Source organism: Notamacropus eugenii, chromosome 3 (assembly GCF_028372415.1).
Source record: "Notamacropus eugenii isolate mMacEug1 chromosome 3, mMacEug1.pri_v2, whole genome shotgun sequence".
In the NCBI taxonomy this organism is placed as follows: Eukaryota; Metazoa; Chordata; class Mammalia; order Diprotodontia; family Macropodidae; genus Notamacropus; species Notamacropus eugenii.
In genome coordinates this window covers 158,008,213-158,035,787 of record NC_092874.1, presented here as the reverse complement: position 1 = coordinate 158,035,787, position 27,575 = coordinate 158,008,213, and the positions used below count along the sequence as shown (strand labels likewise).

The window sequence follows — 27,575 nt, the reverse complement described above, 5'->3', positions numbered from 1 at the left end:
CAACAACTATATTGGCTTGTAAAGCCAATCTTTTGTATAAAAACAGTACTTTTGGAGAATTTCCCTGAGGATCTTTATTAGTGGTTTATGTTTTAATAGTGACATTATTTAATTCAGTTATAATGTATCCTGATAGCCATGTAGTTATTATTCCATTAATTGAACTAAGAACTATTATGTGATACACAGTCTGTTTTTGAATATATACATATACGTGATGTATTTTGGTTTAACAGGTAATAAATAAAATGTTATAGGCTATAGAATTCTTGGAGAATGAAATGACAAACCACTCAATTATCTTTGCCAAGAAAACCACAAATGGGGTGGCAAAGAGTTGGACATGAGTAAAATGACTGAGGACCTACAACCAACCATAGAATTCTTAAAGCTAGAAGACCCTTAGAATTCATTGAATTCAATCCCCACATTTAATTGAACGGAGCTAAAAATATTTACAAAATGAATAACTAATATATAAAATTGATTCCCATACTGAAATATTGAGGAACAAAGCTGTAAAATTCAAACATAAGAAATGACTTTTCCTTGCCTATATCTAGATCAGAGGTTCTTAACCTACAGTCCAGCTTTAGAAACCTCAAGGGTTCCATGGATAGATTGGATGGCAAAAGAAAAAAGGCACCTTTATTTTCATTAACCCCTGACTTCAGCTTAGCATTAAGAATGTAGGCAACAAAACATTATTCTGAGTAGTCCGTAAGCTTCACCAAATTGCCATTGGGATCCATCTATCTATCTCTCTGCCTTCTTTCTCTTTTTTTTTCTCTTTGTCTCTGTGCCTCTGTCTCTTTCTGTATCTGTGTCTGTCTGTCTGTCCTTGTGTCTGTCTATCTGTCTGTCTGTCTTTCCCTCCCTCCCTCTCCCTCCTTCTCTCTCCCTCCTTCTCTCTCTCTCTCTCTCTCTCTCTCTCTCTCTCTCTCTCTCACACACACACACACACACACACACACACACACACACACACACACACACACACACACAAATACAGAGTTAAGAATTCCCTGGTCTAGATGTTCTATGTGTTTGTGTCTAGCTTGCCTGAACTGACTGAACTCACATACCTGTGCAAATTATTCTTGGAGAAGGAAAAGACTGTGAATATGAGAGTATTATAATAGCACAGTTGGGAGATAATGAAGGTTTGAAGCATTTTGTGCATAAATAAGGATGAAGAGAATGGATGTGAAAGGTATCATGAAATAGAATCAAAAAGATCTGGTAATTGGCAAGTAGAATGTAGGGTTAATGAGAACAGGAATGCTTTATTGTTTTTCTTTTTGTTTGTTTTTCTTGAATGCCTAGTGCCTGAAACAGTGACTTTCACATACTAGCTGCTTAATATATATTTTTAAGTTATAATGAATTGCTTTTGTGACTGACATTTTGAATCTGAAGTAGTATGGAGGATGGCAGTGCCATCGAGAATAGAGCTAGTTTTAGGTAGGGAATATCAGTTCATTGTGGAATAAATTGCACTTGAGTTACTGACAGGTTATATAGATACCTACATCTAGAAGATAGGTGGAAATATGTGACTTGTGCTGAGAAGAAAGATTGGGCCTAAATGTGCAGATTTGGGAGTCCTTTATTTCTCTCACCCTTCCTGATGGTGTGTCAGTGCTAGGTTTAAATCCATAAAATCATTTCAGTTTCTCTCAAAATGAGGATTTATCATCATATATCCTCATAGAGGATAGACTTTATCCTCTAACAGAATGATACATTTCCACCTCTGCTAATACAATATTCAGAAAATACCAAAGCAGTACTCTGTTCCTACTAATTACTAGCTAGTTATTGATGTTTCAGTAGAAATTACGTATTTATTAGTCTATAGGCCCTCTCATTATGATTGTTAACTGTCACTTAACCATTCCAAGCCTCAGTTTCCTCTCCTGTAAAATGGGTATAATAATGTGTAGAGATTACTTTCTAAAGTTGTTGAGAGATTCAAATGAGGTTTGAGAAGCGATATACTTGGAACTTTATAATATTCTATAAATGTCATTCATTTGTCACGTTATAAAAGACAAACATTTTATCTCATTTGACCATCACAACAACCCTATAGAGTATATGGCTTTAATTAATATTCTTTGTATTTTTAATGAAGAAGCCCAGGTTTTGAGTGGTTATGTGATTTCTCTAGGTCAGATGTATTGTAAGGGGAAGAGACAGAATCAAATCAGTGTGTGTCTGGATTTTAAAATTTGATTTCCTTACAGATTCAGGATAAATTTTTCTTTCAAAAGCACTGCATAATTGTCTTCAAACAGTTTGAAAGTCTGTCATTTGAAAAGGGATTGGATATGTTATATAAGATTCTAGGGTGCAGAATTAGGACCAATGAAAGTTACATTCTGACAGATTTCATCTCAATATGTAGATATCCTTTATTTACAGTTGGAACTATCTGAAAATGTTGGTTGGTTCTCAGGAACTCTGCCTTCAGTGACTCAAGCATAGGCTGAAGTAGCTTAAGCTACCACTTCCCAAGGAACTTTTGATAGATGGAATCTCCTCTTTCAGCTAAGTACCAGACATAATGATTTCCACAGTTTCTTTTCAGTCTTGGATTCTCTTTCTACTTCATATAATGTTAGGGCAAAATGGGTGAATGTTTGAAGCAGGTCCAATCTGTTTTACCTTGTTAAGTAGGAAAAAGATAACTTTTTCCCAACCAGTATGAATTTTGGACTCATTCAACTATATAATTTATTACATGAGCAAAAAATTCATATTGTGATGCTTTCATTTAATGTTATCATATGGTTTGGGCACTAATACCTTTGAGTTAAAGTCATAAGAACATCTTGGCATTCTTGGTTCTAAACAAATTTTTCAAATGCCCAAAGTAAGCTAACGTAGTACCTAAGCAATGAAAATATTGACCAGTCCTTAAACCTGAAACAATTTTTTTAATGCTCCCCACCACCTGTCATCATGGTAGTTGTTGAAGAAGCACACAATGATGCCTTTGTCTTTAGTGTTCAAGCAGTTTGCTAAAACATGCATGCCAGCCTTACAACTGCTGCCCCCATAAGAGTAATGAGCTGTAAGGTCTTGACCTCAGTATAACCTTTAGACCTCACACGACTATCTTGAGATCCTACCCCTTAAATCCAGAATTATCTTTCAAATGAGGTCTGATATAATCAAATAAATAGCATAACTCCATTACATTGGTTCTAAGGGGGCAAACCTAGCCATAATATATCAGAGTTTTTATTATGAACAGTTCAGTGACCACATAGTATATGCAAACCCATAGTAAAGCTATAATAGTGTTCTAGTTTATTCCAGATACAGTGGAGGTAGGTGATATGCTTCCGGAAAGGGATAGTCATATTTAAAAGTATCACATATATGCCAGCAAATAAAATTTAAACCTTCTACTTGTAGCCAATCTTTAAAAAAATTAAAAGTATGTTTCAAACCCCAACGTCAACAGAATTGCTTTTGTTCAAAGTCAGCCAAGCAATTGTTAAATATTACTCCTGTAAAACATGTTATTAGAAAGAGGAGTGATGAGGGCAGACCTGTGATTTTATTGATGTAGGGAATTCCCAGTGAATAACATTCAACCAATGCTGATCTACAACTACTTTGCAATTTATACCCTTAGAGACTTTTCTGTGGGTTTTGAGAGCTTAAGCTCTCACTTAAGTGACTTTTAAAGACTCAAAGTCAGCATGTTTCAGACGTGAAATTTGAACCGAGATGTTTCTGACTGGAGGCTAGCACTCTATCCACTGTGTCGTGCTCACTCATGATCAAATTCTTTTCCTGAGGAACAAATACATAAAATGCTTTATATTATATACTCCAGATTAAGGGTAATTAATAAAAAATTGAATTAGAATAATTAATATTAAATAAATATTCTTGTGTATTTTATGCCTGATATTTAATGTATGACATTTCTACAGTTAACTGGTATCTCCTTTAATAATATATTTGAATAAATGAGACTTCCTGACATATTGATTTTTTTTAATAACTGTATTTTCACTTAACATCTTGTAATCAGAAATAAGGGAAGCTATTGGTGGTTGTCGCCTTTTTCAGTTTCAAAGAACAATATTGACATGACTATTGTTTCTTAAAAGAAAAGAAAAAGGAAGCAAAGAAAAGAAGAAGAAAAAGAAACCACTTATATTGACATCTGAAGCTTCTTTTTGTTTTGAGTCAAAACAATGCCCATCAGGGCATACAGCTGTATAACTATGGCTCTCTGGCCTTGGAACTGCCCCCATCTTAAAGAGCAGACCTGTTAGGCAGCCATAAAATTTCTGAGTCCACAATAAGGGTGGTGTAGCCAACAGTGTCAGTGGCTATAGTGATAGAAAGACCAACAGGAACTGAGTCATCAGTGTGATATTGTGTCCAAAAAGCTAATATGGTTCTGGTCTGTGTCAAACAGGACAATGGAGGTGACAGTCCCATAATAGTCTGCCTTGGTTAGACTGAATCTGGAATATTATGGTCAGTTCCTGGTGCTACATTTAAGGAAGGGTATTAAAAAGCTGGAAAAACATATCCAGAAGTGGTCTACTAGGACAGTGAAAGGCCCTGAGATAAAGAAACATGGGCAGGTTAGCATGCAGAAGAGAAGACTTTGGGAGGAGGGTATAGTGATTGTTTGCAAATGCTTGAAGGTCTGGGATGGAGAGATGAATTAGATTTATTCTGTTTATTCTTAGGGGCCAAAGTTAGGAGTAACAGGAGAAAGTCATAGAGAGGGAGATTTTGGCTCAGTGACATGAACCGATCAATAATTAGAGAGTTCCAAAAGGGGAATGGTCTGCCTCTTTAGGTAATAAGGGCTCTGTCTCTTCAAACAAAAGCTTGGGTTTGTTTTAGAGTGACTTTTACCTATAGACACAACCAGTTTTTCTTGTGAATGCAGCTTCCATCTTCAAAATTGTCTGATTCTCACTCTTTGTAAAAAAAAAAAAACAAAAAAATAAACCACATTAAAATGAAAGACTATTATGGTACAAACAAGAGAAACCAACTGCTTCCCTGAGTCTCAGGTTCTTCATGTATCTCTTGGTCAACAATGAATTCCAAAATTCTATTAAACTATGAACAGTATGAAGATTTGTTTATCCTAAATGACAAAAAAAAAATATAAATAGATAAATCTACATAATTTGTCTTAGGACCATGTTGAACAAAACTTTAGATTGGCTTCACTAAGGGAATTATGGTTTCTTGTCACCTAAAGGAATGAAAGAGGACCAGATTTGGGGTCTTTAGACTTAACAGATGACCCATGATGTTCTGCTAACCCAACATGTTTCTGTATACAGTATTGAGGTCAAGCAGAGGAAGGGGAGTCTGTGCTGTGTAGTTTTTTAGTATCCTTTCTATACTATAACCAAGTAGATCTCCTTTTGTTGTTAGGTGTTCTATGTTGTTATATTGCTTTGTTCTAACCCAGACCTTGAGGCACCAAACTTGTTTGAATCAGACCTGGCCTAAAGCACACGCAAGTAAAAATAGCTTAGAAAATGTATCAGGTACCAAACTTGGCCCCAAAGAAGAGATTTGAGAAGGCACTTCTCTCCTTCCCTCTTTGCCAAAGTAGGGGACCATGGCTATGGACCACTATGTCAAACTTTTTCTTTCTTGTGGTTAATTTACTGTTGTTATTTTTTATTCTTTTTCACTCTTTGTTTTAAGGCATGTCTCTCTGGGAGTCAGAAAGCGGAAGGATGTTTTAGGAAATGTAGATGATTTAAAAGCAAAAGATAGCATTATAATTTTTAAAAAGAAAATGTATCAAGTAACCATAGTAGGTTCTATGAGCCCTATTTACTAAACTGGCCAGTGAGTTAGGAATTTCTGCTTTGGAAAGGCATTAAAAAAAGAACCACTTGGCTCTGAGTTCTAGTGAACCTGACTGATCCAAACATACTTCTCATATAGTTTTCAAATGGATGTCTCTGGGGCATTAAAAAAAAAGCTGAAGACCTGGCGCAGTGTATGAACTTTACTATTAGATAAAATCCAATATATTGTACAGGATGTCTTAGGCATCTTAAGAATATACTAAAACAGTAGGAGTCTAGGAAAAAAATTATCTCTTAGCAATAGGAAGATCTTTGCATTCTATTTTGCTTTTTAGTCCTGGTAAACAATGGCATTCAGAATGACTACAACTTTACAAATTTTTTTCTCTGATAAAAAAGACTTTCTGTCTTGTTCCTTTCAACCAGGAATCAAAATACATGTTTTTTTTTTTTTTATTCCTGTGAAATTTATGGTATTGTTTTAATGGATATGAAATAAAATGAGTTAATCAAATTATAATCAATCAACAAACATTTATTTAGTACCAACCATGTGCCAGGTACCATGCATTCTTTATCTAATGAGAAAAGGCAGTTTTGAAAAAAACATATCCATGAAGATATTTAAGTTTTATGATTATTATGGCAATTATTGAGTTAAAATTCCCAACACAAAAACTTTTTCAGTGATTCAGTTTCACTGAATTATTTGGAGTAGTCATAGGCTTAAGAGGCTCGAGTCAGGAAAGATTGGGTTCAAATCCTGAATGCGATACAAATTGGCATGAGTCCTTCAACTCTTTGTGCCTCCAACTACTTTTGGTGACTCTATGTTACAGAGTAATAATGGATTTGTTTTAGAAGAAGTGTGGTATGGGGGAAAGAACAGTGGCCTTGAAGTCCGAAGACCTGGGTTCTAATCCTATTTTGATCCCTTATTATTTGTGTGACTTTAAGAGAGTTATGAAACCAATTTGGACCTAATTTCCTTGTTTATAAGATGAAGATAATAATAGCATCTCCCCCTAGGGTGGTTGTGAGACTCAGATGAGATAATGTGTAATGTGCTTTGAAAATTGCAGAGTTCCACATAAATGCTACCTGTTGTTATTAGGAGGTTTCCTACCCTAGGAATTACCCTTCAGGGGCGGGGAACCTGGAACCTCGAGGCCACATGTGGCCCTCTAAGTCCTCAAGAGCGACCCTTTGACTGAATCTAAACTTACAGAACAAATCCTTTAATACAAGCATTTGTTCCGTAGAACTTGGACTCAATCAAAAGGCCACACCCAAGGACCTGGAAGGTCATGGGTTCCCCACCCCTGCCCTATACCAATAAATTAATAGATCCTGTCCCAAAACAAAAAGCAAATTTTATTTTGGTAATAATGTTTAAAGGCAAGAGTTTCTATATTTTAAGTACTCACTATGTGTTATATTTCAACGAAAGATAACTCATTACTCACCTATTCATCACAACACATGTAATAAAATAATTTGTACCCAATATCAATTGGTGTGGACTTTCAAAATGATATTGGAGTTTATGATGTGTTATCCTCAATCATTTTCCTTCTCATTCTTATCCAGTGACTTGTGTGGATTTGAATGAAATAACAGATAGTGGTGGGGAGGAGTGGAGTTGGGAGAGATGGCTGTGTTGGGTTTTGTTTCAAACACAGTCCATATGGTTGTAACTAATTCCAATGACAATCCACATTTCCATAGCATTCTGGGGTGTATAAATCGGTTTTCTCATACTCCAAATGTCTAATTCTGAAATGTTGGGATATTACTGCTTTGAATTGGGTATGTAACTTTCGTAGTTTTTTTTCAGTGTCCTGGTTAAAGAATGAGCTTTCAAAATAATGAGACTTGCTTAAGCATTTATATCATGTTTAGATATGCTGAGACTAGAATTATCATAGGCATTTTTAACAATAGCATTGCTAAGACTTTGTCTTTTTAAAAGGAGGATGATGATGATGTTTAGGTAGCATTTTTACTTTATGAAAGATCATGATTTTATCAGTATGTGTATTCCCTTCTCTCATGTGGAATCTTAACCCCTCTATGTTTCATGAGCTTCATTGGGCAAAAGTTCATTACCGAGTGTCCAACCTTTAGGTGGTGAGCTTTTCTAAATTTAGGGTGGTCCTCAGGTGACATAGGTGGAGTTAGTTATTCAAGGTATACACAAAGCCTTTCCATTTTCATAATGCCTGCCAAAGCTTGTGTCTCTGTCTGATCTTGAGAAAGTTAAATAATTATCTTGGACCTTTGTTTCTTCATCTTTAAAATGAAGGGATGGAATTAAATGATATTTAAAAGATTTTTCGTAGTTCTCTATCCCATTATCTAATTATGTCATAATGTCTTCTAAATAAAGAAATGGTATTGACAGGGTAGTAGACCCTGTTCCAAAGCCTCAAACCATCAGAAAGAATGCCTTTGGAAACAAACATTGTAAACGGAAAATACCCTTATACATTAGAAAAATTTCCGAAGAAATATACAATACAATTTTACAACATGTCCACAAATAAAGGTTTTCATATTTGAGGGTATTATTTGTGTTATTAAGAATTTCAAGAGATCTACAGAAAATTTGGAGAGGTGATTCCATATAGTTCCTATGGAATATCCAGTATCACTTAAGGTCATATACTTCTTCACTGTTAAAGCTAGAGGAGATACTAAATACCTGTTGGTCTGATCTCATTGTCTTATAATTCTATCAATGTCATAACAATGGGAGTAGTAAGTCATTTGTATTGGAGTGGGGTTCAGTTGTGGGACAGGTGTTTCTCATTCCACTTTCACTGCTGCTTTATTTGAGTATGTGTGGTCCAATTTTATCTCCCAGTTCTGTGACTGTACAGGCTGTTCTCTAGTCCCCAAACATATGACTTCCTTACCTCTCTCTTTTGGAATACCTACCTCCCTTAAACCCCAGCTCTAGATACCTATTGATTTTCTGTCCCCTGTCTGCTAGTACTCCTTTCCAAAATTACCCATCATTTATTTTTTACAAACTTTGTATTTACTTTCACGTGTCTATGTTCCACTTGATATTCACTACACCTTTGGAAGACAGGCATTATTATCCTCATTTTACAGATGATGAGAATGAGTCTAACAGGAGTGATGTGACTTGCCAAGGTTCTCCAGCTAGTCAGTGTCAGAGACCAAGTTTTAACTTGAGTCTTCCTGACACCACTTTTGGCATAGAGTAAGTGCTATATAAATGTTAGCTGTTATCATTAGGTTATTGTTCTTTCTACCAATACAATGTAACCTAAGTTGATCGATCTAGCAACAAATAAAGGGATAACGGAGATTGATGGAAATTTATTGGAAAGACTTGGATGAACTCTATGTGTTTCTCTTTGAGAGATTTCTTTTATAATTTAATTAGGTAAAAATTTCACCAATGATTATCTTATAGAAGCAGTTGGTATTGTCACAATTATTTAAAATATGTGGGTGTCAAGGATTGTCATAAGAATTGTTTTAAGCTAAAATGAAGTCTTTCATTACATAGTGAACTTGATTTTCAGCATTAGGATTTAATTAATTACATTTTCTCTTAAAGGATTTAATAAAGGAATTTATTAAATTAAATTTAAAAAATTGTAAGAAACAAGTGACAAGAGCTATTGTACCAAGAGAATAAAATGTAGTTTAAACCAATAACATCAATTAAGTTAAGGATTAAGCTGCTACCAAAAAAAAAAGTAGTATCAACTGAACATACATAAAAAGATTTCTTGGAGTCTCCACGGAGATTGCTGTCAGAAAACAAAGGGGATAGATATAATGAAGGAGTTCTTCTGCCTCTTACACAAAATCTTATTTTGTTGCTGCAGTTGTGATAAAATGCATTTGTGCCATCATTAACACCAGCAGTAACTCTGCATAAAGGTGCACACTTTCCTGCAGAAAGGATAAAAAGAAAGGAAGGTGGGAGAACTTCTGGGAGGAACCAAAATCACCTGAATACTGTTTAGTATTCAGATCACTGTTTTTATTAATTACATTGAGAATTTTTTAGGGTTTTTATATTGTCCTGCTAATAGGCATAGATGTGTGTGTGTGGGAGGGGGGTTGCTCTCCTTTTACATAAAAGGGAACCTATGTCAGTAGTAAATGTATTTCAAGTAATTTTGCCAGTAATGATGATGGATTGTCGTGAACTAATTACACTTTCTCAACTGGTACCCCTTGAGCCAGGAACATGCATTTCTGAGAGAGCTGGCCACATTCATGGCCTGTGGCCATAGTTTTCTTTTTATTAAGCTGTTGCACTGTATGGGGATCTAATCTACCTATGACCTTGGCTAAATTCCTTCTACTCTCTTAAATGAAACTTCAGTCCAACCAGATTGACCTACTGTATAACACAACTGTACTTTTTTGTTCTCTGACACTTTTTTGATGCTATTTCTCTTACTTGGTTTGCTTCTCCAGTGCTGATTGCCTGTGCAAATTCCATCCATCTTTCAAAGGTCAACCAAATAGTCATTCTTAGGATTTAAAACTAGCAGTTTTAGAGACAGGACTTGACCTCGGTCTTTTAATTCCAAATCAAGCTTTTATAGAGAACAGCATGAATCAGTAAAACGGTATCAAATAGAAACAGATTCCTAGGAGCTATTTTTTGACTTGGAAAACCACAAATTAACATTATTTATGTTGTATTTTTATTAATTTGGTTAAATATTGTCCAGTTAGATTTTAATCTAGTACTATTTGCTGGTCCTGGTTTAGTGGATAGAGAGATGACCTCAAAGACAAGGCCTGTATTCAAATCCTGCCTTGCACATATATTAGCAGTGTGATCCTGGCCTACTCATTTAACCTTTCAGTGTTCTAGGTAGCTCCCTAAGAAAAGTTGCAAAGTAAGTGTCATCCTGAACTGATAAAGACAGTTTTCTCAACTAAGTATTCTCTATCCACTGAAATCAGATTTGTTACTATTATAGTCATATGTTGATCTTACAGACATAGATATCATTATATCGCTGCTTCTATTATTATCTTTTTTGTTCATACTTCAACTGGGATTGTAAATTGATTGTAAATAATAGAGACTGCATCTTCATCTTCTTGACTTCCCATAATGCTCAGCATAGTGGACTATTGAAACAGTTATTATAGTTTGTGTACATGTCTTGCTCTTCTAAAGTTTAAGTTAGTTGCTGGTAGGATTATGATATTTCTTGCTTTAATATTGCAGTGCAAAAAACTGAATCATAAGTCTAAGATAATATTGTTTAGGAATGATTGGTATCTAAACAAAGTTGTGACCTGAGTGTAAGTATCTCCTCAGATATTAGCTGTATGACGAGGTCCATCACTTAAGTTCTCTTGGTCTCACTTGCTCCTTACTGTCCTTTTTATTTCTAGATCTGCGATTCTATGATGATACCCATAAAGGCTGGAAATAGTATAGCGTGGTGGGCAGTGGATGTGGCATCAGGGAGATGTGTACTCAAAAACCCTCCTTCTGACGCTAATATAGGATCCTAGGAAAGTCACATGCATCTGGACAGTTCTCTCTAGGTTTAATCATTTAAATCATGGAGGCTTTACAATCCACATTGTTGGCATGTCTTCCCATAAGGGGAGTTCTCTAAGCAGTTCTCTATAAAAATTCCATCCATCTGTCTGTCTGTCTATCTGTCTACCTATTTTGAATGCAAATTTCCCTTCCCTCTACTTTTAAGAAGATATAGTCATCTCTCTACAGGGCAGAGCTTGATTTTTTAGGAACCACTCTTAAACACATTTTAGTTCCCTCCAAAGATTTTTTATATTTTTTCTAGAAAAAGCAAAGCAGTCCTTTACCTTCATGTTTGCTTGATAAAGAATGCAGTATTGTGTAAAGTAAATATGTAAATATACTCCTTGGAAGTCATACTCTAATGCTTTCTAACACTATATGTATTCATGTATGTGTATGCAGGTTTGTGTGTAAATTTGAAAGGATGATTTGGGGGAGGGGGAGGTATTTTGGAAAGAATTTGAAATAGCCTGGTCTCCCACTTAGTAATAATTGTCCATTTCTATCTCAAGTGGAGGCAGTATTTCCCAAAAGATTGTGCTACAATATTACTCCAAATGAAGGAAGTACATGTAAATGAAGCATTTAACTAGGCTTTTTTTATACTGACCTTTGCTACTAGGAACAATTAAAATCCACTTAAGTGAAAAGAACATAATATGTTAATGTCATAGTTATATCCATATATATATATTTAATATACACACATTTCTCATTTGTAATATAAAGAAGGGAAATGTCATATCAAACAGCTTCTTTGGTGTTCTTTTGCTTTCTCTCCAAAATATTAATATTATATATTTGAATGAGTTCCCTATTCCAGCATGGTGAAAAAAGAAATGCCCTAAATTTATATTGAAAAGTTTTAGCATACATAAAGCTCCTTTGGTTTCTCATAATGCAGAAAACATACCCATATCCTTTTATCTCTTTTGAAAAGAGTAAGAGGCGTGTTGTGAGCCTACGTACAGGTATATTCCAGCCTGCTTGATTTAAATCTGCTATATAGGCTCCTGAGCAATGCAGAGCCCATGCTGGAAACGAGAGATAGAAGAATGGGGGAAGAGAAAAAGGAAAGATGTATTTCATTTTTTAATGACATGTATCAACCATTATTTACAGTTTTTCAGAGCTGTTTTTCTTTATTTAGAGCCAAGGATAGTTGTATGCCCAAAACAAGTCAGATTGGCCTAAATAATGATTAGATAAATTAAGTGCATCTTCCAAAAACGATCCATATATTTATCTAGTCACCATATAATTTTGATTTTTGAAATAGTTTTGAGGTATTAGAATATACAATTTGCTATGTTTCTTCTTGTGTTCAAGTAAAAATGGCTTAAAGAATGCAAAAGTTGAAAGAGAAGTTTCAATTATTTGGGCTAGGGATTGCTAAATTCCAGATCGTCTGGCTGAAAGTTGTGGGTGGTCTTATATAATTGTGCAGGGAAAAATTTAGACAGGGAATTTTTTTGGCAAGACTTTGGAATACCTTTGCTTCCCAGATCAGTGGTAATTGGTCATTTCTCCCTACTTCAGTTCACTAAGCACACTGCGACATTATTTCTCAATGAATATGTACTTTTAAATAAAGCATTTGGCTGAGAATTGTTATAGTGACCCTTTTGTATATTACTAGAGAGCAATTAAAAACCACTTAACAGAATGTTGAATTTATCAAACTCAAGATTATAAAGACCATAAAGAAATTTTGCATGTTATTTTCAGTGTCAAGAGTGGACTAATGCTTTATTTCAAAAATGTATTGTATTTTTGGTTGAAAAGATTCCATTTTCTTCATAAGGACATAGATTTAAAAAGCAGCAGATCTTTGGGGTCACCTTTATTTTATAGTTGGAAAAAAAACTGAGATGGAGAAATTAAGTCACTTTCTTGAAATCACAAGAGAGGTAAAGGGACAAAATTCAAAACCAGATCCTCCAATTGTTTTCCATGGAACCATGCTTCCTTGCACATTTTAACTGCTTAATAAATATGTGTCAAATGCTTAGAATTTCTTCCTTGTGATCTTTCTGGATGTCAGTTTTTGGTAAGGTAAGTGGGTTAGAATGAAAGATCTCTTAAGATCTCGTAGAATGATTTTAACTCACGGTGCTGGCTAAAATATAGCTTGATGGTTTCAGAATCCTCAGGGGACCTTGTATAAGAGAATAATTCTCAAAGGAGTAAGAAGTAGTCTGAAGTATAACGTGTGAGAGAGAAGATTGCTTTTAGGTCCTTTTGTCTGTATATTTTTAATACAAAAGGTGCATCATCTGTTCTAGAGATGCTCCTCTCTGAGTAGCTTTCCAGAACCAGCAATTGAATATGGGGCTTCTTCTTCCTTATAATTTAGAAAGTATAAGTTGCCTCGAATTCCCATTTCTGCTGACTATGCTGAATTTTTCAGTAGCAACATTAAAAATAAAAGTTACTGTCCAGAAAGGAAGAAGTCAGTAGGTGTCACTTTCAAATACACAGGCATGTGGATATCACAAAAGTTGGTTTTGTTTCCTTTGGCCAGGAATCATCTCTACCCTAGAATTTGGACATCTTAGCTGTAGACATTGCTATTTTTACTGCAGACCTTGGGACTTCGATAATACAGTTTGGCTTAACCTTGAATCAGTTAATTAATCAAGCATTTGTTAAATACTATGTGCCAGGTACCATGCTAAGTAGGTGCTGGAAGTCTAAAGATAAAAGTTATACGGTATTTACCTTGTTGTAGCATGTGTGTGTGTGTGTGTGTGTGTATGTGTGTATAATAGGTATATATTAAACACACATATATATGTATATACAGTACACACATATTTAAATTTAAAGCAATTTTGTTCAGTCATGGCCAACTTTTCGTGACCCCATTTGCGATTTTCTTGGCAGAGGTACTGGAAATAGTTTTCCTTTCCTTCTCTAGCTCACTTTATAGGTGAGGAAATGGAGGCAAGCAGGGTTACCTGACTTAACCCAGGTCACACAGCTAGACAGTATATGGCTATTCCTGACTTCAGACCCAGTACTCTATCCACTTTGCTGTCTAGCTTCCCTATTTTAAAGCCTACCCAAAGGTAATCTTGAAAAGGAAGGTGCCAGAAGCTAGAAGGAATAGGGAAAACTCCACCTAGGAAAAAAGCACTAGAAGGAAACTTGAAGGAAACCAGGGGTGCCAAGAATCGGAGATGAAGAAGGAGTACATTCAAGGCATGAGGGATAGTTCTTATAAGAACAAGAAGGAGGGTGATAGAGATTTTAGTGCAACTGAAGATAAACTAGCATGAATGGGAGTTCTGAGTACAAGGACAGCAGTAGTGTATAAAAAAGCTTGAAGGATAGCCAAGTTGTAAACAGAGATTGGATTAGGGAGGAGTAGAATGAACACCTTCCTTCAGTGTGGGTCCAATTGAGATTAGGACTATTAAACTCCCTCACTCAAAACAAAGTCAAGTGCAAGTCATGTCATCCTTTCTCTGATGGCGTGGTCTTCAGCAATGAAGGATGAACATACATACATAATTGAGATTAGAAAAAAATTAGTGATCCTAATTATTATAAGTGTATAACTTTTCTCCTAGCTCTGTCCAGTAGCATATGGAAAGTGGAGAAAAACATAAGGTAGGAATCATCCAAGATGATGGTTTATCAAGGCATGATACTTGACCATTGTCTTGATAAACCAAGGGGCAAGGAATTTGAGAGTAGAAAGTAGCAGTTGGGGGTTTGCAATAAGGATGAAACACTGTGCAATTCTACAGAGAGGCCAAGAAGAGAAAATTGAAAAGATGAAACAAAACAAGCTAATCTGACAATTTAGATACTGTTGACTGTAAGAGGGTGGTAGCAGATGAATTACTAGAAGCGTAAACCAGTGGTAGGAATGAATTTCTCCCTGCTACCCAAGAAATTTTATTTTTCCCATTCTTTCTAATTTATATTTCTTTTTTTATTCAAAATTACATTGAAGTACTGATTGAAAATTTTTTGGGGGTAAATGTTGTTTCTTTCCTCCATATTCTAAGAACCATTAATTTTTCTCAGAACACTTGTTAATGATTTTGGCTTTGAAGCTTAACACTGTCTTTGATTACAAATCATTGTATAGTTATTTGTGGTTTATAAACGGCAAGATTTTGTAACTGCAAATATTATTTTTTTTAGGTGGAAAGATACATTATAGAAAAAAATAGAATTTGGAATCCTTTTCTCCTCTGATGTCTAGATTTGTTTCTGTCACTAAAATTGTGACTCAGGACGTATTTAATTTTATTTCCTTTAATTCTTGTCATATATATTTGGTGACACTAAAAGACCTGTAATGATAATAAGTAAACTTAAGTGATGCTCTATGGTTCATAAAAATGTTCCTTTTTATTAAAATTAAAAAAAAAAATAACCAAACTTTAAGCATTATGGTAGTGAGAGCAATGCCCTAACTCCTTGTTCCCATGCAAGTTAGGATAACTTTTCCTTAAAAGGTAATGAAACCATTCTTTTGACTTAATGGACTCAGGAGACTGAAGGCTCAAGCAGCTATTACTTCTTGCTTGCCTTGAGAGTGAAATGACTTTACTAAGTCACACAGCCTGGACTTCTTAGCCTCTGAAACTAATCACTCTGAATCTCTTCAGTCTACTCTCAAGTCCCTTGGCTTTTTGTTTTCTCATTGATCATGACTTGACAAATCCCAGTGCTGGATTCCTTTTACCCATTACCTCTTTTTTCTACTTTTTTCTTTTTGACATAAAGCAAGTTATTTAATTTCTCTTAGCCTCAGTGTATAAACGGAGAACAATAATGCTGGCACCACAATATCCCACAGGGTTGTTAGAAAGTGTTTTCTCTAAGCCAAAAAGCACTCTCTAAATGGAAACTATTATTACATCTATTTGGGTGCCAAGTTCTGGTGTTCACTTCAATGTCCTTTCTGGTTCAACATACTTAATTCCCTTCCTCCTCCACCTCCAGTACTCACTGAAATTAAGAGGAAGTCTCAGGTTTCCTGTACCTTGAGGAATCCCAGGCATTAGGTGTTGTGTAAAGTTCCTGGTGGCTGCTTGTCCATGCGCTACTGTTCTCACTGGCAGAATGCCTAGATGAGAGATTCTTGGTCGTTACTATTCCTATGCCTGGAGTCCTTTACCCCCTGCTTTAGGACTGATTGATTTTGATTTTCCAAGTGGGGGATTTGGCACCATGCTGCGTACTATGTCTTCCCATATTTCTTTCCTTGTTTGTCTTAGGAAATAGGTAGGTGATACTGGCTGCCAGTCAGTCTGCTGCAGTTTGTCAGCCCTTGTCCTGATCAGCGTGCTTTTCCTAAAGGAGCAAGCCAGCCTTCATTCCTTACTTGGTAGTCTTAATATCTTCAGTGCCTCAGAGAGGCCACAAAAAAGAAAAAAAAAGACAATAAATCACAAGAAGGAAGAGGAGAAGAAAAAAGAGAAGAGGAGGGGAAAGAAGAAAAGGAATGAGTAGAGGAGAAACAATTCCAAGAGAGAGGATAGTGCCTAATTCTTCAGAAGATAGGAAATACTACAAAGAAAATGATGCTGTCAGAAGCATTGTTATTGAATCTATAGGCTATGTGACCTTGACTCTTGTCTCAAGGAATTCCATTTAAAACCTGTAGATTTGCCAGTAGGAAATTCATGTTGGATGTTTTAGAAAGTACTCTAAAGATCTTTTTTCTTCCATTTCATAATAGAATGGAAGATCAATTTATATTTTAATATGTACAGGAACTGTTCCATGTTTGGCTTTGTATCTTGTAAAGTGTCTGTTATTGTGCTTTGCACACAGTAAAGGCTCAATAAATGTTGGTTGAATAAGCAGTAAGCTTTATAAGCCTTAAAAAGTATATTTAATCAGACTTTACAAATTTCCTCCTGTTTCTGCTAATGCATGTGCTTCTAATAGAAAAACTTTCTTGGAATTGACTTTTAACTGGATAGATAAATAAAATATAATGCCCATTACTCCTTCTTGCCAAATCTTAAGATTTTTTGAAAGGTATAGTGGTTCTGAAGCAGAGAATGTGACCCTGAAGTTTGGTATAACAGATACTTTATGTAGGTAATAAAAGACTTTCTCATCATTGCCCAAAGATCAAATTTTTGAGTGCATAAATCAGATTGGTATTGACTTAGTCACTTCTGAAAATCTGAGACAGAGCCCACTGACAGATTGAATGCAGAGAACTAAAGTTATTCTTCAGTGGTTATGGTTTTAGAGTCATTTGCAGATGGAATATATTACAAGCTATGTTTTGATTGCTGCATATTATTAGATAGTCTGAGTGCTAAGTGCTTCACTTGTTGGGGTTTATCACGCTTTGGGGGCAAACCTGTAACTCTAGCAAGCTTAATTGGTACAATCGTTTTCATTATGAAGAACAGTAATAAGAATTGTAAATGTGGATGTGAACTTCAGGTGAAACACTTGTTCAATTGAGGATTTCCCCTAGGGAAATTTGGAATGGGATGTATTGCTGTAATTTTCCATGATGGAGACACTACAGTAATTTGGATTTCTGGGCAGAAGCATGCTCTAAGTTTTTGCTTTTTTACAATAATTTAATTTACCAGGAAAATTTCCAAGTTCCCAGAGCCGTTTTTGTTCTTTGTGTGACCCTTCACCTTTCTAGTGCTATATCATCTTAAGTGAAGCCATAACTAGGACAGAATAGAAGATTTTTCTCTCCAAAAAACCGTATTCACTACCTACATCTACAATCTAAATAAGATGTCAGAGTTTGGTGAAATTTAACAAGGTTTCCCTTGGTTGAAATTCAACAAGGTTTCCCTCGGTTAAAATTCAGCAAAGTGTATAATGGACTACTTTTAGTAATACTGATAGTATTTTCTGTTGTCCACTCATTTTCTTTGCAGTCAAATGATTTGTCCTTGAGTAACTTCAGTTATGGCAACCTTGGCCTAAGAGAATTTAAGTAGGAGTGTGTTAATCAAAGCAGCTCCTTTTACCATCTCATTTAATTTTACCTTTGTGCGGACCTCTTTATCATATGTAACATGGACATTACTTCTTAGGCTTAGCTCAGTAAAGCTGTAGTGTTGGGCATCTCTTCATCTTTCTACTCAATCAATCAGTCATAATTAATTAAGTGCCTAATATCAGGCACTCTAACAGGTGTCATTTACATAAAGACAAAAATAGAATAGCCCCTAACTTCAAAGTTCTTACATTCTTAAACCTACAAGAGCAATCCAAAGCCCTTTCCTAGGAAGAACCAAAGATGAAACTTCCTGACTGTTGATGTTTGAACAGTAATTGGATTGTTGCATTAAATAGCATATCAGTAATTGGACAACGAGTTAAATTCATATACTGCTATGCTCCTCTGTTTCCTTAAGTGAATCAGCAAGTGAATCCACAAGGCAATACACAATTATTTTGACAGAAAATATACCACTGAATGTGGTGAGAGTATTTTAATACCCAAATCAGTCTTACCCATTATTTTTGCCTCCCTTACTTCTTTATTAGTGAAATGTCAAAAACATTTATTAAGATAATAGGATTTAGAGTTGGAAGGGACTTTAAAGGTCCTATTATCCTAAAATAATTTGTTTATAGGCCAGGGCTTATTAATCTGAGAAATGTGAGCTCTTATAAAAATTATAATTATATTTAGTAAACTTGATTTCCTTTGTAATCAAAGGTAGTTTATTCTGTCCATTTTAAAACATTACTCTGAGAAGAGGCAAATAGTTTTTATTCAACTCTCAAAGGGATTCACTTAAAAACGTTAGGAATCTTTATTCCAAAATTAATTGTAACTGAGACAAACAGTACTGAGGGGAAAGGGAAATATTTATGTAGACAAAGGCACTAGAGTTAGAAACCCACAGTAGCAATAACAGACAGTACAAGATAATGCTGTATGCATAGATTTATTCTTGTGTAGGCTTAGAGTTATTGTAGGCACCATTTGTAATGTGAAATGAAACTTAGTATGGTTTTTTCAGGTCATTTTGTGATTCTTTGTTAAAGATGTCTGAGGTATCTTCTGTTAAAGAATCTAACACTCTGTGTAGTCAGAAGACACGTGTGTATGTATGTATGTATGTATGTATGTATACATTTTCTTGTTGTTCCGTTGGGTCATTCTTCATGACCCCATTTGGAGCTTTCTTGACAAAGACACTGGAGTGGTTTGCACTTTCCTTCCCCATCTCATTTTATAGATGAGGGAACTGAGGCAAACAGGGTTAAGTGACTTGTCCAAGGTCACATAGCTAGTAAGTGTCTGAGACCAGATTTGAATGCAAGAAAATGAGTCTTCCTGACTCTAGGTCTGGCACTCTCTCTATTGACCCACCTACATAGATACATGCACACATATACATATAGATATACAAGTATATGTAGGTATGGGTGTGTGCATACACATACATATACAATATGCTTATTAATCTATAAGTACGTATGTGAATATATACACACATATACTCATCCACACATATATACAGATATATGTATACACATATATGTATATATTCGTGTGTATACACCACACACATGCACATACAGAAAATCTCTCTGTATAGCTGCCATATTAGTGTAGTCCCTCATGACCTCTCACCTAGACTACTGAAATATACCTCTGAGTTGGTCTCCTTGCCTCAAATCTCATCAGTCCATATTCTGCCTGGTTTCCAAAGAGATTTTTCCTAAAGCATAGGTTTGACCATGTTTCACTTAATAAAGTCTAGTGACCAATCTCATCTCTAGTATAAATTTCTATTTGACTTTTATAACTCCTTACATTCACTGCCTTCCTACTTTTCCAGGTTTCTTATACATTATTCTACTCCACAGAATCTATGGTCCATTTATTCTGAAAGTCTTCCTGTTCCTCACACAATGCTCCTTCTCCCATCTCTGTGCCTTTGAACTGGCTGTTCTCTAGCTTCATTTCTACCTCTAAAAATAGCTGTTTTCTTGAAAACTAAACTCAAATGTCACCTCTTAAAGAGACCCTCTTTACCTCCCAGATGGTAGTACTTTCCCTTCTCAATTCCTGGAATTGACTGTGTGTCATATATATGCATTTGTGTATATGTTGTATCACTTATTAGAATGTAAAGTTCTTGAAGACAGGGACTGATTTTACTGGTTCATTTTATCCCTGTGCTTAGTGCAGGGCCTGGCACCTACGAAATTTATGAAATGGGAGTCAGATGATTTATTTTTAAGATTCAGGTATTCACTATCAGAGAATTTGTAGCACTTTATAGGCAACCCCATAATTTTCAATTTTGCCTTGGTTCAAATTCCAAAGTGTTGAAAAATTCAAGAGAAATATTTGTAATTCAACTAACAGAACTTTGAAAAGAGTATTCCTTTGAATCCTTTAATCCGAGAACAGACATCTTCCTAGGATTTGTGAATCTCAGGTAAGGAAATAATAAGAAAACAAAAGAGCTATTGAATTCCTTTGACAAGAGGCTTAAATGTGTTCAAGAAGCATTTTAACTGGAGGGAAAAATCATATCAGCTATAATGAATATCGACCTTTTTATTGTCACAGTACATTCATTGTCTCCAAAGGTCAGTTACAAAGGCACTTATTCATTGTGAAAATTGTTAAATGACCATGAATCTCTGCATATGAGATGTGTTTTAGCAGTTCACTTGTTGGTTTATTTATAGCTATGGATCTTTGTTCCTGTGCCTTTTTTTTCTTTTAGTTACAATAGATCATTTTAAAGATGTGGATTGACTTATTTTAGAATAAAGTTTAATGATTAAATGTCTGATTCCTCTCTATCACCACCGTAACCACCCCAGTTAAAATCATTGAATAATGCATCAGCTTAGTTAAGAATTCTCTATAGTGACCACCATAGTGGAGATTAAAGATCAGATGAATATTGAAGTGAGAATGGATGATCCTCTGGAGAATAGATAAGGTCAGTTAAGGTCAAGAATGAAGCTTAGAAAGGGTGATCAGAAGTAATTGACACACCCTTGCCTTTGCTCAACCCATCCATTTGTAAGCATCAGACTTTCCACTGGAATTGATTCCTAACTGTTGGTTCCCAAAATAATAATGGAATGAAGAATTTCACATGCCTGTGTGGCTCAAATGATTCTGTTAAAAATAAATCAAAGAATGCTAGTGGAGGATGGGGAACTGGAGACTATCCTGTCTACTCCCCTCACTTGACAGATGAAGAAACAGGCCCAGAAAAGGAAAATTATTTACCCAGGTCATATAATGACTTCTTGTCCACGATCTCCTGATTCCCCATCCTTTAAGTACTCTATCCATCATCATCACCCAAAAGCAGGTGCACTGCTTCCTGCCTGCTTTTTGTGCCTGTTTCCCAAAGAGTTCTTTGCGGATGCCTAATCATTTCATAAACAATTGTAGATTACCCTTGTTTAATGCTTGTTCGGTCTTATACATTGAGTCAATAAGCAATGACAACCGTTAAAATAACAGACATTTGCTAGTTTAGCAGGTAGAGAAATGCTTTTGCTTTATGGAAGACAGCCTTTAAGAAACAACAAAAATGAGAATGAAAGAATTACTTGAGGTACCAAACTGCTGTGGCATTAACAGAGAGAAAATAAAGGCATTCTTTTTAGATTATTTAAAATAATGAAATCATAAAACCAAGAAACTTTATAAACTAATTTCTGCTGTTCACTTTTTCAGAGTTGCGGGAAACCAAGACCTCTGAATATTACAGTCTTTCCCACAATCCATTAGACTACAGGATATTATTAATGGATGAAGATCAGGACCGGATATATGTGGGCAGCAAAGATCACATTCTGTCTTTGAATATCAATAACATAAGCCAGGACCCTCTGAGCGTAAGTTCAAAAATGTTTTCAGAACTCAAAATTGCCTTGTAATGTGTTTTTCTGTTGTTGTGTACAGAGAGAAAAAGAGAAAGAAATATGTATTTCATTAGACCAGCAGGCAAGAGTCCAGACCCATTGCTCAGTGAAAAATATGTGTTCATTTCACAGGGAGCATAACTTAAATAATACAATTATTCCAGTTTCTCCCATCTAGTCGCAGGTAGCAACACTTTGTGCTCTAAAATATGGAAAAAGGGGAATTTTCTTGGACCATTGTCACAGACTGAATGGAATTGAGAAAATGGATGGACACATAAAATAGTATAAAAAAAGACATTTTCACACATATAAATTTGAAGAGAACTTGACACTTGGGAGGAAAGTTAGAGATCACTTTGTATTTTTAAATGAGTTTTCCATTTTTTTTACACTTTTTAGCATATCACAAACAATAGGCTGCAAGGACTTTAAATATTAGAAGAATTTATCCTAGACTTAATAGAAAAATATCAAAATTTATTGAGTCAGAGCAGGAGGGACAAGGCAAGATCTACCTATCTGAAAAAAAATCACTTCTGTTTGTATGAAAAGGATAGATTGGAGTGGCAAGACAAGTAATTATATGTCTGTGCCTATAGATGTATGTAGATATGTGTGATATAATTACATAAAGGAATTTCAGAGTTCTTGATCATGGGAATTATATAACAATGAACAATGGCAATGTGGTCAGATGTGTCCCTATTATGTTCCTACTCCCAATAAAGAAGTAGACCATGGAGAGGGGGAGTAGATTGAAGAATTTGGAAGTAAGGATGTTTGAAGGAATATCAGTATATATGAGATATGTGTGTGTGTGTGTAAGTATGTATGTATATATTGAGGTCCTAGAGTATTAAGTTGGAGTTGGGAATAGACAGAGAGATCACCAACCAGACACTGAACTCTTGGAGAACAGAAGGGGAATAATTCCAATGGAAAGTTCTCTAAACACATATTTTGACATTTTAAACAGAACAGCTACGTGGCACAGTAAATAGAGCACTGGAATTAAAGTCAGGAAGACCTGAATTCAAATCAGATCCTGACTCAGAAACTTAGTAGAGTTTTGAATCTTAAAAAGTCATAATCAACGTAAACATTGTGATTTTATGTTATAGTGGGATATTCTTTTTGGGTATGGATTATTCTACATCCATTGCATATCACAGTATGAAAAATCATATTGATATATTTAGGTATCAATATTATATAATTCATAGGTGATATGTATACTTTTGATGATTTTTGATATCTTTAAGTGATACTGTCAGGAGAGCAAAAAAAAATCCTTTAAATTCACTCTTATAGTGGAAAAAGTATATATGAACAGAAAGTGATCTTAGATGTGTTTTGAAAATCCCCTATTAGCAACAGTTAAATGAAGATTATATTCATATATGGTACTTTTATTATGGGTCCACTAGGTGATCAGTGACCCTGGATCAGGAAGACCCAAGTTCAAAACTGACCTCAGACACTTACTACCTGTGTGACCCTGGGCAAGTCCTTTAATCCTATTTGCCTTAGTTTCCTCATTCATAAAATGAGCTGGAGAAGGAAATGGTGAACCACTCCAGTATTTTGCCAAGAAAACCCCACACGGGTCAGAAAGAGTTGAACACAACCGAAAAGCAACTGAACAACAACAAAAAAGACTTACGTGACCTTTCTCTTTCCAAACAGATTTTCTGGCCAGCATCTGCAAACAAAGTTGAAGAGTGCAAAATGGCTGGCAAAGACCCCACAGTGAGTGTTTTTGTTTTTTAAATAATATTGTTAAGCATTTGGCTTTTGTGCCAGAGTACCTTCAGTGCAACTAGAAGTGAGACAGAGGATGTTAATGTTTTAAATAGGGTTTTGAACTCATGACATAGAAATTCAATGAGTTTGGAATCTGTATGATTTCTGCATCTTCAGATCTCCTGTCTGGGTAAATATTGTGCCTCTTTTTACTTTTGTGATTGTGCTTAGATGTTTTTAGTGATGGATTTGAATAAATATGATTGTTCCTAATATATCTAAGAGGATACTCGGCAGGATGCTCAAGTAATGATAACGCAAGTGCCTGGAGCAGCTTCCAGGTGCTATATGAACTTTGCTAAGAAAAAACGTTTTTTCATAAAGGCAGTGGTTAGTCTGCACATTCCAGAGGCATTCAATTTCAGGAAATTAAGACCCTTTATTAGTGCTGTTTTGTTTTTAATTTAAGGGCATTTGTCATTTAAATGAACATGTATCTTATCTATAGATGGTTGATATACAGTACTTGAAAAAAATACTGCAGGTTTATGTCAAATTGTAGCCAGGAGTACTTGGTCCTAAAATTTTCAATCATGGGTTACAATATTATAATTCCAAATACAATATTATTGCATTTTGCCATTGCCAACATAAGAGGTCTAATGAACTGTTGAAGCTCATGTTAGGCGGTTTATGATATGAAAATTCAGGGAATATTGTTTCATTATAAAATGAGCCTCTAAGGAACTTATTATGAACCATAACCTATATACAGTTTTATTTATTTCATCCAAATGATGAACTGTAATCTAACAGTGCTCAACATAGAGTTGGATCTAGTGATGCCTAACACACTTACAAGTGGATGCATCTTAAGGACCAGGGTTTAGATATAAAAAGCATGAAAAAAATGTTCCAAATACGGAAGCCCCAACTAAAAAGAGCTGAATCTCCGTTTGTCAAGTTTTGGCATTATACTCTACGTTACACTGACGGGTGTTGTGTATAGTTAAGAAAACGAATCTAATGATTTAAGGAGTTACTTAGGGCTGTGCATTGAAAATGTATCACTGCTTCCCAGACATGGATCACCACTGTCTTTTGAAGAAAGGTAGCAAATACTGTGGATCACAGAGGAAACTCAAAAGAATGACAAGTGTTTTACTGTTCATGAGTTTAAGAGATATTTAAACAATTTGAATTTTGTACATAGACTATGAATAGCCACAGTCATAGAAGAAGGGGGCTTGGCTCTGAGCACAGAGTGGAGCTGAAATGGGCTGTGGCCAATAAGGATCCAGTTACATCATTTCGTGGGTCATACCACGTAGCTAAATTATTCTACTCATGATGAGAGAAACAAGGTTTAATCTGATTAAATGGATCCTTCTCCTGGAAGTGGCCCTTTGAGGAGGGGGAACACAAACCAGAAAGGGAAGTGAGAAAGGCTTTAGATACAGTTTGCTTCTTCTTACCCAGAAGAGAGAGTATAACAAAAGGAGAACAAAACAGATATTCAGGGTTAAAAAATGTGGAAAAAAAGAGTCTGTATAATTGATTTGCCATGCATACATAAAATTACAACCTAATAATTAATATGGTGTATATAAGCATGCATACATATTCCAATGAATGTTTTTCACCGTAGTAGTTCAGTAATGTCCTGTGGCTATAAATCCTAGTAATTGGTTATCTTTTCTTCAAAAAGCTTTAGTTAATACGGTCACAGAAGATAAATCAGATAATTCACTGATGACCTAGATCTCCTTGTGGATTCTAGTTGCAGGAATTCCCACTGATTGCCCACATTCTCTTGAACAAGTGATTCGGGCTCATGGGATCATAGAATTGAGCTAGAAGACATCTTCAGAGTCATCAAGTCTGTAACATATATCGTTTACAGATGAAGAAGCTAGGGTCCAAAGAGACCAATTTCCTGTCCTTGCTTGAAGGCACAAAGATATTGGTAGCAGAGTTTGATTTTTCCCTCCAAGGCTTTTTCTTCTCTCTCTGGCTTCTTAACACTTGTTACTTAACTACATGAGTTAAAAAAGAACTCTCTTTCCTATCAGTCTCTTAGAGCTTTTCATTTAGGCCTTTATCCTTATCACACAATTCTGTGTGAACATTTCCCACATGTTTCTTGAATGTGGAGATAACATTTTTCATTGTTGTCAGGGTGTTTAGTATGGTGCTTGTTGCCTGTGGAAGGGCATTTTCATGGTATTTCTTTAGAAAAGAAACTAAGTTGTTTAACTTAGAGTGATCCACTAAGAGGTAATTTATAGTGTTCAATCCAAAAGCTTTTTTAAAAGGGAAATTATGTTGTTTCTGTACTCGGATCTGTAATTTAATTAGTAGATGGTACTCCCAATGAGGAAACTCCTTCAGCCAATGCAGGTTGGCACCTGCTCTGAAATCTTAGAATCTTAGAGAGTTGCCTACAGCTCTGAAGAGGCAGCATCTTGACTTGCCCAGGCTTACACAGCCAGTATATGTCAGAGGTGGGTTTTCAACCCAGATATACCTGATTTTGAGGTTGGCTTTCTTTTTTTTTCAAGTGAAAGACTCATTAAAGAGCCCAGATTTATTGATCCATGTAGGTTATATGATGAAATGGCAAAAAATTTCTATCACTGAAAGTTACAAATATTTGGCAACTACTGGATTCCTAGAAAGACATAATCAAGTAGCCAACTGTCTATTGGGCATCTCAAACCAGATGTTCCTTAGACATCTTAAATCCAATATATCCTTCCCCCCAAAAAATTTATTAATTTATTTGTTTTCAATTTTCAACATTCACTTCTTCTCCCTCCTTCCCCAAGATGGCATGCAATCTTATATGGGCTCCTATTAAACACATTTTCATATTAGTCATATTGTGTAGAAGAATTATAGTGAATGGGCAAAACCATGAGAAAAACAAAACAAAACAATACATAACAAAAGAGAAAATAGTCTGCTTCATTCTGCATTCTGACTCCACAGTTCTTTCTCTGGATGTAGATGGCATTTTGCATCTTGAGTCCTTTGGAAATGTTGTAGGTCCTTGCATTGCTGAGAAGGGCCAAGTCTATCAAAATCAGTCCTCTTACACTATGGCTGTTACTGTTCTCCTGGCTCTGCTCACTTCACTCAGCATCAGTTCATATAAGTTTTTCCAGGTATTTCTGAAGTCCTTCTGTTCATCATTTCTTATAGCACAATAGTATTCCATTATATTCCTATACCACAACTTGTTCAGCCATTCCCCAATTGATGGGCATCACCTTGATTTCAATTTCTTGACTACCACAAAAAGAGCTGCTATAAATATTTTTGTACATGTGGGACCTTTTTCTGTTTTTATGATCTCTTTGAGATACAGCCCTAGAAGCACTATTGCTGGGTCAGAGGGTGTGCACATTTTTATAGCACTTTGGGCATTGTTCCCAACTGCTCTCCAGAATGGTTGGAAGAGTTGACAGCTCTACCAATAATGAATTAGTGTTCCAACTCTCCCACATTTTTTCTTCTCAGATCTTCTCCAACATTTATCATTTTCCTGTTTTATTATGTTAGCCAAT

The 27,575-nt window shown here is 35.4% G+C and overlaps 1 protein-coding gene across 3 annotated transcripts in view; it reads left to right on the top strand.

Moving 5' to 3' along the window:
- Positions 1-27,575, top strand: part of SEMA3C (semaphorin 3C) — a 191,716-nt gene that overhangs the window by 64,794 nt on the left and 99,347 nt on the right. For all 3 annotated transcript variants that reach the window (XM_072653207.1, XM_072653208.1, XM_072653209.1), the window contains exons 3-4: positions 22,073-22,233; positions 23,950-24,012. In XM_072653207.1, coding sequence (XP_072509308.1) covers positions 22,073-22,233; positions 23,950-24,012 — 224 coding nt within the window. The remainder of the gene's footprint in view (positions 1-22,072; positions 22,234-23,949; positions 24,013-27,575) is intronic.